The sequence below is a fragment of the Solanum dulcamara genome, chromosome 8, assembly GCF_947179165.1.
Source record: "Solanum dulcamara chromosome 8, daSolDulc1.2, whole genome shotgun sequence".
NCBI lineage: Eukaryota > Viridiplantae > Streptophyta > Magnoliopsida > Solanales > Solanaceae > Solanum > Solanum dulcamara.
The window spans coordinates 57,103,758-57,117,351 of NC_077244.1; the positions used below are offsets into that span (position 1 = coordinate 57,103,758).

Below are 13,594 nucleotides of genomic sequence, written 5' to 3' on the forward strand. Positions count from 1 at the left end.
GCTTCGCCCCACATAAATTTTTTAGTTTTTTTATTCTTTTTTAATTGAGGTTAATATGAAAAATAACATTCATAATTTTTTCCCATTTTTCGCTAATCAACATCAACAATAATTAACTGTTTCTAGTTAACATTTCAACAATTATTTCTTAATCACTGATTAACTGTTTCTAATTAACATTTCAACAACTAACAATTCATTGGACACGTCTAGTTTAATTTTATTTTTTAAAAAATTAAAACTAAAGTCAAAGTTTACTATAAAAACTTTATATCTTTGATTTTTAGTAATTACGAAGATTTAATTTTCTTTAGGTTATTATTTAGTACCTTAAACCCGCAACCCACATAAACCTGCAACCCGCCCCGCCTCGCCCCGCATTAATTTTAAAAACAATTACTTCAACCCGCCCCACCCGCATACCTTTAAATCCGCCTCGCTTTGCATAGCTCTAAACCCGCCCCGTACCCGCCCCGCTCCATTGACATCCCTAAATGCTAGAGAAGAAAAATTAATCAACTCTAAGCTAACAGATAGAGTAGGAGTAGAAGTCAATTTTGGAAAACAATGAGAAGGCAAAAGGGCAGAAACTTCCTAAGCCTGTGGATGCCAAAGTTTTTTATGATATATGCCACCAAGCATCTCATGCTAACAATATCAGGAAAATTGCACTTAAACAAAAAGAAATAAAAGAAGAGTTTGAAAATTAACATGAAGGCAATGAGCCACGTAAATGAATAGGCTGGCATAAACAAGAGCAATCAAAAGAACGTGATGAAAAAGTCAATATAATCGGTCCAATTCTTAATAGAAAGATAATCACCTTTATACATGAAATGATACAAGCTGATTCCTCCTTGGGAATGGCAAGGTGGAGGTTGCAGGCACGCTAGCAGTCAATGTTGTCAGACTGCCACTGTAAAGGTGGAATCACTTTCGTACAATTCTTGTTCTCGCACCCTCTGGGATTCAAAAGATTTCTCAAAACTTTAGAATCACGAAAAAATGAGGGCATAAGAAATAATGATTAAAACAAAACCTAGTAAAAGTTGAGGGTACAGGAAGAATACAGAGAGAACGTCATAAGCTTAAACTAACACATACCTTCAGTTTCCTCAAAGTCAATTTCTTTTACTAGTTCGGAAGTTGCATTGTACTCAAATCTGCAAGACGAAGATGGTATAAATGAATAAACAATAAGAAAAAGATATTTTTCCCAGGAATAAAATCTTCTCGGAAGAAGAAAACAGGCAAACCTTGCGAGGTAGAGGGGCAGCAAAAGAGGCAGATAGGACATTAAAGGAATAAACAATAAAAGAGCAAAATCTATTGAGATGCCCCAAACACCCTCTTTCTTTTTCTGTTTCTGGTAGGAGCAATTTCAACCATCTTATCATCTACATACATGTCCCCATTGATTAAGATTTTCTGGTTGTGCACAGTTTGCATAGGTCTTGTCCATCGAAAACTCATTATTCTAGCTAGGCATGGAGATTAATTTGCTTTCATTTTGACATAAAGGATTATATCAGTGTTTTTCTCTACAACAATTGAAATCCTTAGTATGAAAGCAAGACATAGTATTCACTAATATATATGCATGGCCTGAAATCAAGCCAAAAACTTTCTGACTTGGAGTCTTGGCCCCTTGATCATTGTCCCATACACAGTTCTTCAACAATACACACTAAGCTACTTCAACAATATCTGCAGATGCATCCGTTTTCAGCCGAAAACTTTTTAAAATACTGATAAGCCAGATGAAAGAACAATTGGGAGTTCAAAGTCAACTGCACTTACCTATTAGAGAGTAGTACCTCAAGTTCGTAGTCAGATTGACTCCTTGTAGCGTCTACTAAGACAGATACAATTTCTGTCTTCCGAGTACTGGCTATCAGTAGATCATATTCAGTCGGGATAATAATTGCTAAGAAATTATCACTTAGTTCACTCAAACAGAGCTTTTCAACGGCTGCCAGGGAAATCCGCCTTTTAAGTGCATCAATGTCTGGGTCCACAATGTAAACAGCAAAATCAGTTATAAGGAGAATCCGCCGCTTCATCTTCCCTGTACTTGTGAACTTCAAAACTTTGTCTGCAAAGAGAACTTTCTTGTCACCTGCAAAAGAATATACAGATCTTGCACAGGTTTATATATTTGTTTTGAGAGACGAATCATAAACATCCATAAGTAATCAATCACACCAAGTAAAGGTCCTAAATGAAAGCATTACTACAACAACAACAAACCCAGTGTAATCCCACAAGCACAAGTGAGGTTTGGGGTCATCGGCTCAAGTAAGACATATCAAAGCAGGTCTGGAAAGGAAATACAGTAGTGAAGAAGCCATAATGAGAAATGAACAGTATTGACAACAAATAATATGCTAACTGAAGTAAAGAAAACAACATGTAATGATAAAAACAAAGAATAAGATAGTGGAGTAATAATAATAATACTGGTAAAGAAACTAAACAACCCTTGACTACGTACTAATATTTTACTCAAATCCTCCTGTCTACGGTCATGTCCTCGGTAAGCTAAAGAGTGTCGTGTCATGTCCTGTCTAATCACCTCTCTCCAATATTTCTTCGGCCTACCTCTACCTCTCCTCATACCTACCATAGCAAACCTCTCACACCTCCTCACCCTCTTCACTGGGGCATTTATGCATCTCATTTTCACATGCCTGAACCATCTCAGCCTCACTTCTCTCATCTTGTACACCACCGAGGTCATTCCTAACTTCTCCCAAATATAGTAGTTCCTAATCCCATCTCTCTTCGCATGCCCACACATCCATCTTAACATCTTCATTTCTACTATATTCATCTTATAGACGTGTGAGTTTTTGAGCGGCCAACACTCTACCCCATCAACATAATTGGTCTAACAAACACTTTATAAAACTTACCTTTAAGTACTGGTGACACCTACTTATCACACAAGACACTGAATGTGAGCCTCCATTTCATTCACCCTGCTCTAATAAGATGTATAACATCATCAACAATCTCCCCATTTCATTGGATTATAGAACTAACATACTTGCAACTTCCTTTCTTAGAGATAACTTGAGTATCAATCCTCACTTCCACATCTGCCTCGGGAGTTGCGTCACTGAACTTGCACTTCAAGTACTTGAGTATCAATCCTCATTTCCAAATCTACCTCAAGAGTTACGTCACTGAACTTGCACTCCAAATACTCTATTTTCGTCCTACTCAACTTGAATCCTTTAGACTCTAGGGTCTATCTCCAAACCTCCAGCTTATCGTTAACTCCATCGCGGGTCTTGTCAATCAATACTATGTCATCCGTAAATAACATACACCATGGCATCTCCCCTTGTATATGCCGCGTTAGTACATGTATCACCAAGGAAAGCACTACTATCAGCTATTATTACAGTCTGCCTTGGAGCTGAAACTAACTGCTAAATTAATTGCATAACAATCTAGACACCAAGCAAATTCTCCGAAGCCATGCATTACTTGTTGCAGAAAGAGCATTGAAGGATAGCTTTCAGTTTCTCTTTGCCTGGGATGAAGAATTGTAAGATAGTTCTTACAGGAAAGTTTGAGGATAACTTAAGTGTGCATTGCACAACTGGATATATGTTTACATGTCTTAAGCTTATAGTAGATATATTATGAACTCATCTCCTCTGAAAATTCTTCTATAAATACAACTTCCATCAAGACTAATGTTGACAACCTTTCTAACGCAACTAAAGCTCTACCTCAAAATGCAAATGTGGTGATATTAAAGACACCAAAGGTTGTAAGAACTACTAGGAAGTCTGTTTAAACTTAAGTTTCACTATGCACTTCTTAAAATCCTGCAAACAACTTGAAATGCCATTCCACAGTAAGAGATGGCTCGACTCTAATGTGGACATTCAAGAAAATCAAGCATGGAAAATGCGGACAAGAAACATAGTTGAAGACTCTTAAATCAGGAGAATGGAAAACCAATTGTGAAGCACATAACAAGCAATCACTTATGGCAAAAAATAGGTTTTTAAAGCTCAATGACAAAGAAAAAAGATGACAAAACATCGAATGTAACCATGAATTCCCCAACCTTTTCTTTGGGATGAGAACAAAGAATATCCTCAGCTCAACTACAGTACCAAGTAAAACAAGGACTATGTGTTGAACTGCAAGCTACAAATAAAGATTTTCATTTTGGCGTGAATAAGTGAGCTCCGAAGTTCTTAAAGTTTCAACTACAACAACAACAACAAGCCCAGTATAATCCCACCATGTGGGGTCTGGGGAGGGTAGAGTGTACGCAGACCTAACCTCCACCTTGAGAGGTAGGGCGGCTGTTTCCGAAAGACCCTCGGCTTAAGAAAGAAGAACAAGAGAGGAGAAACAAGGAAAACAAGACATAGGTCAGTAGAGCCAAGCATATCGAAAATAATATAAAAATATGAATAATGAGAGCGAGAAAGTCAGGGTAGGAAAGACCGGAAAGAAAGGAGCATTAACTACTATAGATAAATAGGATACCCAAATTAAACCGGACCAACAAATATAAGCAGTAATCAAATGCAGAAATCAAATGTTAATAAACAAATGAACAAAACTACGACTACTATGGGGAAAAGATAAGTCACCTAGCCCACTATCTTAGTCTGAGTCCTCCACAGCCTCCTATCTAAGGTCATGTCCTCGGTGAGCTGCAGCTGTGCCATATCATGTCTAATCACCTCTTCCCAATACTTCTTCGGCCTCCCTTTGCCCCTCCTGAAACCGTCCATAGCCAACCTCTCGCACCTCCGCACTGGAGCATCTGTGTCTCTACTCTTCACATGCCCAAACCATCTCAGTCTCGCTTCTCGCATCTTGTCCTCCACCGATGTCACTCCCACCTTGTCTCGGATATCTTCATTCCTAATTCTATCCATCCTAGTGTGCCCACACATCCACCTTAGCATTCGCATTTCCGCGACTTTCATCTTCTGAACATGAAGTTTCTTGATTGGCCAACACCCCGCCCCGTACAATAGCGTCGGTCTAACCACCACTTTGTAGAACTTGCCTTTGAGTTTTGATGGCACTTTCTTGTCACACAGCACTCCGGAGGCGAGCCTCCATTTCATCCACCCTGCACCAATACGGTGTGATACATCGTCGTCGATATCCCCATCTTCCTGTATAATAGACCCAAGATACTTGAAGCTTCTTTTCTTTTGAATGGCCTGGGTACCAAGCTTCACTTCCCCGTCAGCCTCACGCGGCAGGCCACTGAACCTGCACTCCAAGTATTCTGTCTTGATCCTACTCAATTTAAATCCTTTAGACTCCAACGTCTGTCTCTAGCCCTCTAGCTTGTCGTTAACTCCGTTGTGAGTCTCGTCAATCAGGACTATATCATCCGCGAACAACATACACCAAGGCACCTCACCTTGTATTTGTCTTGTCAATTGATCCATCACCAGGACGAATAGAAACGGGCTAAGAGCCGATCCCTAGTGCAACCCAATCGTAATAGGAAAGTGCTTCGAATCCCCTCCTACCATCCTTACCTTGGTCTTAGCTTCATCATACATGTCTTTAATCGCTCTAATGTACGCCACAGGTATACATTTTGCCTCCAAGCATCTCCATAGGACCTCTCTTGGCACTTTGTCATAGGCCTTTTCTAGGTCAATGAATATCATGTGTAAGTCCCTCTTTCGCTCCCTATACTGCTCCACCAATCTCCTTACAATATGAATGGCTTCTGTAGTCAAACGCCCCAGCATGAATCTAAACTGGTTCTCTAAAATAGACACACTTCTCCTCACCCTCATTTCCATCACCCTTTCCCACACTTTCATAGTGTGACTTAGCAGCTTGATACCTCTATAGTTGTTGCAACTTTGAATGTCTCCCTTGTTCTTGTACACGGGAATGATTGTACTCCACCTCCATTCTTCCAGCATCTTCGATGTCTTGAAAATGACATTAAACAACGCAGTCAGCCACTCCAATCCTACCCTACCTGCATTCTTCCAAAATTCCCCAGGGATCTCATCAGGTCCGATCGTTTTTCCCCTGCACATCCTACGAACAGCTCCCTTAACCTCCTCAACCTTTATTCTCCTACAATACCCAAAGTCGCGACGCCTATCCAAGTACTCAGAGTCTCCCAACACAAAGTCTCCATCCCCTCCTTCGTTCAAGAGTTCGTGAAAGTATGACTGTCATCTCTGTCTAATGCAGGATTCCTGTACCAGTACTTGACCATCCTCGTCCTTGATGTACTTCACTTGATTTAAGTCGCGTGCCTTCCTCTCTCTCACCTTGGCAAGCTTAAATAGCTTCTTATCCCGGCCTCTGTCCTCTAGTTCTGCATAAAGGCGTTCAAAGGCTGTCGTTTTAGCCACCGAAACTGCCATCTTCTCCTCCTTATTCGTCATCTTATACTTTTCCCTGTTCGTTTGCTTCTCTTCATCATCCTTGCTATCTACCAACTTTACATATGCCTGCTTCTTTGTTTCTACCTTTCCCTGGACTTCTCCATTCCACCACCAATCCCCTTGGTGCCCACCATGACGGCCTCGTGAGACCCCCAACACCACTCTAGCTAATTCCCTAATGCAGCTGGCCATCCTATCCCAAATACTGCTCGCATCCCCCCTACTATCCCACGCCCCCATAGCCATCAGCTTCTTCTCCATCTCTAGGGCACTAGACGGAGTCAAACGACCCCACCTAATCCTCGGTCGGTCATCCACGACCCTCTTCTTCTTCTTCCTTCTTATCTCCAAGTCCATGACCAATAGCTTATGTTGGGTCGTAAGATTCTCACTTGGTATGACCTTGCAGTCCTTACAGAGGCTTTTATCATCTTTTCTAAGGAGCAAAAAGTCTATGGTGCAAAAGGTTGCTCCCAATACAACTACGCAGGTTCAATCTAGCCCATGGTGCAAACAAATACTAACATTTCATTTCGTATATTTTAGCAAAAGATGGGAAAAAAGAAAAACACAACGGACAACTGAATATCACTAGAGGGATGATCCAATTACAGATTTACCCAACAAAATACAACTTAGAGCTCCTACATCTTTCCTTATTTCTCAACCTCAGACTATGTTTCGCCCATAAAAGCTTTTGAAAGCTATCCAGAAATAATAAACACGCTGTTTAACTTAAAAGTAAAGTGTTTTAACAGAATGAAAGAAAGCAAATTCATAAAAAGAATAAACTACGAAATGAGTCTTTTCAAATCAACGAAAACTTATTTCCATAATAACCAAAAAAAACTTTAAATGTTATCATGTTGAGTCTCCTTTTTTAACAAATACTTTTCCATTTTCTTCTCACCTATTCTTCTTCCCTATTATTATGTTCAAAACTTCATTTATAAACCCTTTTGGCTTATGGTACTTTTTCAAGCATGAAATTCATTATTTACTTTTGTTTGTTTTACATTATTTTATGTTACAAGCTTACTATTTGTCTAGTACATGTTGCTTTAGAAATAATTCAGTGTTTTTAAAAGCAAAAGCGAAAAGAAGCGATTAGGTACTTGAGACTCGGAATAAAGAGTCTGTTTGGTATGAAGAAAAACACTTTCCAGAAAATATTTTTCAATTTTCCCATGTTTGATTGATCAAAATAATTTTGAAAAACATTTTCTCTAGGAAAACAAACTCCTTAAAAATGAGAAAAACAACTTTCTTAATCAAAGTAGGGAAAACAAGTTACATAAGTGTCATTACAAGGTCATTATCTCTTCCCAATTCACCCGACAACCCCACTGCCCTCCCTTGCCCATCCCAACCCTCGCCACCCTGAACCACCACTCCCCACCCCATCCCGCCCACATAGTATTTTGCTAAATTACATATAAATGTTTTTGGGATAATAAACCCACTTAATTTTCTAACAAAACATTTTCTAGAAAGATATTTTCCATGGAAAACATTTTCCTTCATACCAAACACACCAGCACGCTTCTTTGAAGTAAAGTGCACTATTAGAGAAAATAAGAAGTACTACTAAATACATAATATATATGGACTAGTGCGGTAATAATCAATTTTGCAATTAAAATAACTAATTTCAACATTCAAATACAATAATGCCAACTACCAACATTAATCCAACTCCGCAAAGTTCAAGATTCAAAAAAGCGATTGCTTTTCATTCAGATCATCTTGCAAGTCATTGTTTGAAGCACACCTTTCTCTAAACCGCACAGCTTTGCCTATGATCCGATAGCCCCTCCCTTCGCATCACTTTGTTGCTTAAGCAACAATACAATGGCTTTCAATAACATTCAAAAATACAATTGTAACATTGATGAAAACATTATTCTAACCCACTCATATAGCAACTAAAGTTATTGTAGTACATTTCAATCACAATACTAGAGGTTAAAAATACGTTTCTTCCTCTGTTCTATTTAATACGTTACTTGTTCTTAAGGGGAACACATTATATTTGGGAATTCTTTAACTTTGAACTTGTAATCTTAGACCTAATACCATATTCTTATAGACATAATAATGTCATGACATGGTTAAGGCTAACAGGTTCAAAGAGTACTTTTACCAATAGATACTATATGAGCTGATTTTAGCTTTCGCCAAAAAATGTACCAGTGTTCCAATGCTATTACAATTAGGCGTCCACATATTCAGTTTTAACCACAAAGCATCAAATTAAAAGTAAAACATAAATTTCAAACGTTAAGATTACATAATCAAACCAATGATCAAGTAAATCATATGAAGATCAATCAAGGTTGCGTGCAAGGGATAATCACCGTTTAGAATGTGGCTTGCACCAGAGAATTACCTTGTTTTTCTAGAATCTTCATGAGATACGGTCGAGAAGGCACGTCAAGGTAATCGCCGATGTAATTTCTATGAAAGGAAGCTTTTCTACGGACCTTTACTCCCATGAAAGGATCTCGATTTTGATCTTCCGTGACGTTGCTATCCGTGGGCCTCAGCTTCAAACTTTCAGCATCTTCGTCGTCGTTAGCGATACGTTCGTCATTGTCAAGGACCGGCCGGGTTTGGGCTTGGGCCGGTAACTGGACTCTCGGATTTGATGATTGAAACCATGCCATCGCCGGCGACGGAAGGAAGGAAAGTGCCGATGTGTAAAGATTGTTGGTTTGTGAAAGCAAACGTGTAGTATTTTTGAGGGTGGAATGAAGGATACAGATTTCTATTTTTTTTTTTTTGTTATAAATATTTAATTAGAGGTTAATTATGAAGAGATGAGTTGAATTAGAATATTTAAAAGTTTAGGGTGAAAATTAAAAGATTAAAAACTTTTAATAAAATCCTAAATTCCATTCATTTACTCCATTATTTTAAACTTTTGTTCTCCATTTCCCTCATCTCTTCTCCTCTCTTTTCTTTTCTCCATTTTTTTAAACGTTGTCATAGACTGATGAAATGATAGCGTCCATCAAGCCAGCGACGTTTCACGGGAATTGTCTTGATCGTCGGATATCATTGGCATGAGCGAATGAAAGGAATCCAAGAGGTGATTCCTGTCTTTGCCTTTCGAAAACGCCCCTCTCCCTTCTTTTGAGTCGCTCGGGCCCCCCCGGAAGGAGGCCTTCTTCGCCTTCCACCTACGAAAGAGCTGCCTGGTGATCCCTAGGTTGCAGCACGTCCGCAGGCTAAGTCAAGAAAAGGACTTCCTTACCTTTCATTCAGATCTATTCTAAGTAAATACTTGGTCGATACGACAGGTGCACGATCTACTTTGCACGTTCACTTTCTTACTTCACCTTGTGGACTTGGCCTACTTTCTTCCTTTTTCCTTTAAACTTCTGTTCTTCATTTCTCTCCTCTTTTCTCTTCTCTTTTCTTTTCTCCATTTTTTTAAACGTTGTTCTTCCTTTTTCCTTTCATCTTCTTCTTCCTTAACTTCTTTACATTTTTTCTTCTCCGTTTTTTCTTTTCTTTTCAAACTTTTTGTGTTTTCATCTTCTTCTTCTTCGGATGTTGTCATTCTCATTTTTTTCTTCACTTCAATTTGATTATAAAAATTATAAAAAAAATTGATGAAAAGACAAGAGAAGAGAAGAGAAGAGAAGAGAGGATATGTTGTTTATATAAACAGGAGTTGTTCAAGCAACCAAGAGATGTTGTTTAAACAACCCTAAGTTGTTTAGTTCAAACAACAGAAGTTGTTTAAACAACCAAAAATTGTTTAAACAACCAAAAGTAGTTTAGTTCAAACAACCAGAAGATATTTAAACAACTATAAGTTGTTTAGGTGTTTTTTATTATTCTTTAGTTAAAATAATGAGAATATTTTAAATATCAGCTAGTTGTTTGGAGAAATATGAAAATATTTGCTAATTGTTTTGGAGATCGAGATATGAAAACATTTGTTAGTTGTTTAGATAAATATTTAAACATCTGCTAGTTGTTTGGAGGTGATGATGACGTGGAGGAGGGGAGGTTGGGGGAGGATGGGGCTGAAGGGTGGATGAGGAGCAGGAAAAAAAAGAGAAGGGGTATTTTGTAAATTACAAAAACTTGTGGGTTCTTAAAATATGTGTCATTATCACTAATTAATGAAGAGTCTTTTTACCTCATTTTTAAAACTTGTGTCCTAAATCCTCAAATAGATAACTCAAAAGTCTCTTTTAATTCCAAGCCCCGACTGTTACATCCCCTGAATTCCCACAGCAGGACCCAATTTTCCCACTTCAACAAAACAATATTCCTTGTAATGGGTTGTTATAAAATAAATTAACTTACCAAAATAGATAGAGCATATGAGAAAGAGAAATTAAAATTTGTATATATTTTTTATTGCTAAAATATGATCTTTTATAGCTAAAAAAAGAAAAGAAAGATTAGTGGGCAACTTGCCCCCTTTGAGATGACATCTACTTATTATATTATGTCATAATATTTCTCCTTGAATGTCCATATAAAAGAAAAAAATTAGTGAAAAAACAAATATATATATATTTTCAATATCCATAAATGTTGTGTCTCGTTAAAATCTTACTAAAAAAAATCCAGTGGAGAAAAGTCTTGTGAAGAAAAAAGAGTACACATATCTGCTAATACGTCTTGAGTGCTGCCTCATTAAAAATCATATCAGGAAAACCTAGTGGGACAAAACCTTGGTTAAGGAAAAAAGAGTGCAGTGCGTATTTTACTTCCCCTGGTGAAAATTTTATTTGATATTTTGGAGACGACGCATTCCAATCTTATATCTTAGCTTTTCAAAAGTTGATGTTAGTAATGCCTTTGTCCACTTATAGTGATCGAACAATCATTGGAGTACTTAATGGATGTGCTTTGTCCATTTAAATCATTTTAAGATTTTCTTAGTGCAGGCAGATTGGTGGACAAAGATCCCGTCTGCTAAATGTTCAATTTACAAACTTAGACAAAGTTTTGTCTTTCCAAAATTTTTCATCTCAAATTCTTTATTTAGATATACAATCGCCTTTTGGACCTCTTCAGGGGTTCCAATGATATTTATGTCATCAACATAAACGGCGAGTATAACAAACTCTAATTTCGTTTTCTTAATAAAAATACATGGACAAAGGACATCATTTATATAACATTCATTCATTAAGTACTCACTAAGGCGATTATATCACATACGCCCTGACTGTTTCAGACCATATAATGATTTTTGTAATTTCATTGAGTACATCTCCCGAGAATTATTACATGCTTCAGGCAATTTTAATCCTTTTGAGATTTTCATGTAAATTTCATTATCAAGTGAACCGTAAAGGTAAGTTGTAACTACATCCATTAGATGTATTTCAAGATTTTTATGTACAGCTAAACTGTTGAGATATCGAAAAGTTATTTCATCCATGATCGGTGTATATGTTTCTTTATAGTTGACCCCGGGTCTTTGAGAGAATCCTTGTGCAACAAGGCGTGTCTTGTATCTTACAATTTCATTTCTCTTATTTTGTTTTCGAACAAAAATCCATTTATATCCAACTGGTTTTACACTTTCAGGGCTTGGACTACAGGTCCAAAAACCTCGCGTTTAGCAAGTGAGTCTAATTCTAATTGAATTACTTTTTGTTATTCTGGCCAATCACATCTATGTTGACATTCTTCGACGGATTTAGGCTCAAGACTTTCACTATCTTGCATGAGGTTAATTGCAACAATATACGCAAAAACATTATCCACTGTAATTTTCGATCGATCTAAATTTATCTCATTATCGATAGAACTTATTGAAAGTTCTTCATTCACTTGAATCTCGGGTTCACTGATTTCTTCAAGAATATCAGGATTACTAAAATCTTGACCTTCTTCAGGAGGTTCTTGTGTAGTATCATCTTTATTATTCGTCACGCTTCTCTTTCTAGGATTTTTATCCTTTGAACTCAATGGTCTACCACGCTTCAGGCGTGTTTAAGATTTAGAAGCTATGATACTAGTAGATGGTCCTTTTGGGACATCAATCCAGATAGGCACATTCACTGCAGGGATATGTGACTTAGTTATCTGTTTCAAATCAGTAAATGCATCTGGCATTTGATTTGCTATTTTATGTAAGTGAATGATCTTCTGGACCTCCTGCTCACATGTACGAGTAACTAGATCAAAATGAGATAGTGATGAAACTTTTCAGTCAATTTCTCTTGCGGGTTCCTTTTTCTCTCCCTCTAATGGCGGGAAAATTGTTTCATCAAACCGATAATCTGCAAATCGAGCAGTGAATAAATCTCCTATCAACGGTTCAAAGTAGCGAATTATGGAGGGTAAGTCAAACTCAACATATATGCCGAACCTTTGTTGAAGGTCCATCTTTGTACGTTGTGGTGGTGCTACAGGCACGTATACCGCACAATCAAAAATTCATAGATGGGCTATATTTGGCTCATGACTAAATACTAATTGTGACGGAGAATATTTATTATAATGTGTCGGTCTGAGACGTACAAGTGCTGCTGCATGTAAGATAACATGACCCCAAACAGTAATTGACAATTTTATTTTCATTAGTAGAGGCTTGGCTATCAATTGTAGGCGCTTAATAAATGACTCTGCAAGGCCATTTTGAGTATGAACATGAGCAACAAGATGTTCAATTTTTATCCCAATTGATAAGCAATAATCATCAAAAGCTTGGGATGTAAATTCTCCAGTATTATCAAGGCGAATGGACTTAATTGGAGAATCTGAGAATTGCGCCCTTAATCTTATTATTTGTGCTAACAACTTTGCAAACGCCAGGTTGTGAGATGATAAAAAGCACATTGAGACCATCTAGACGATGTATCTATTAGGACCATAAAATATCAAAAACAATTCACTAGGTGGATGAATACGTCCATATATATCTCCATGTATACGCTCTAAAAAGATAGGATATTCTATGCCAACCTTCAGGGTCGATGGTCTGACAATTAATTTGCCTTGATAACAAGGAGCACATGAAAATTCATCATTCATAAGAATTTTCTGGTTCTTTAACGGATGTCCAATTGAATTTTCAAAAATTCGTCTCGTCATTATTGATCCAGGATGACCTATTCGATCATGTCATAGCACAAATGTATTTAGATTAGTAAATTTCTACTTTATGATCAAATGTGCTTCAATTGCACTAATTTTTGCAT

The 13,594-nt window shown here is 37.5% G+C and overlaps 1 protein-coding gene across 1 annotated transcript; it reads right to left on the bottom strand.

Moving 5' to 3' along the window:
* Nucleotides 1–603: 603 nt before the first annotated feature.
* LOC129901205 (uncharacterized) lies at nt 604–9,151 on the bottom strand. The gene is made up of 4 exons (XM_055976331.1): nt 8,803–9,151; nt 1,801–2,119; nt 1,105–1,163; nt 604–962 (listed from the first exon to the last, which is right to left on the bottom strand). The coding sequence occupies exons 1-4, from the start codon at nt 9,077–9,079 to the stop codon at nt 931–933; spliced, it is 687 nt and encodes a 228-aa protein (XP_055832306.1). The 5' UTR covers nt 9,080–9,151; the 3' UTR covers nt 604–930.
* Nucleotides 9,152–13,594: the final 4,443 nt, after the last annotated feature.

Coding starts and splice junctions, on each gene's coding strand:
- LOC129901205 (XM_055976331.1), bottom strand. CDS start 9,079: ATGGCATGGTTTCAATCATCAAATCCGAGAGTCCAGTTACCGGCCCAA. Junction 2,120..8,802: donor GAAGATTCTAGAAAAACAAG/GTAATTCTCTGG, acceptor ATTCTTTTGCAG/GTGACAAGAAAGTTCTCTTT. Junction 963..1,104: donor TGACTTTGAGGAAACTGAAG/GTATGTGTTAGT, acceptor TTTGAATCCCAG/AGGGTGCGAGAACAAGAATT.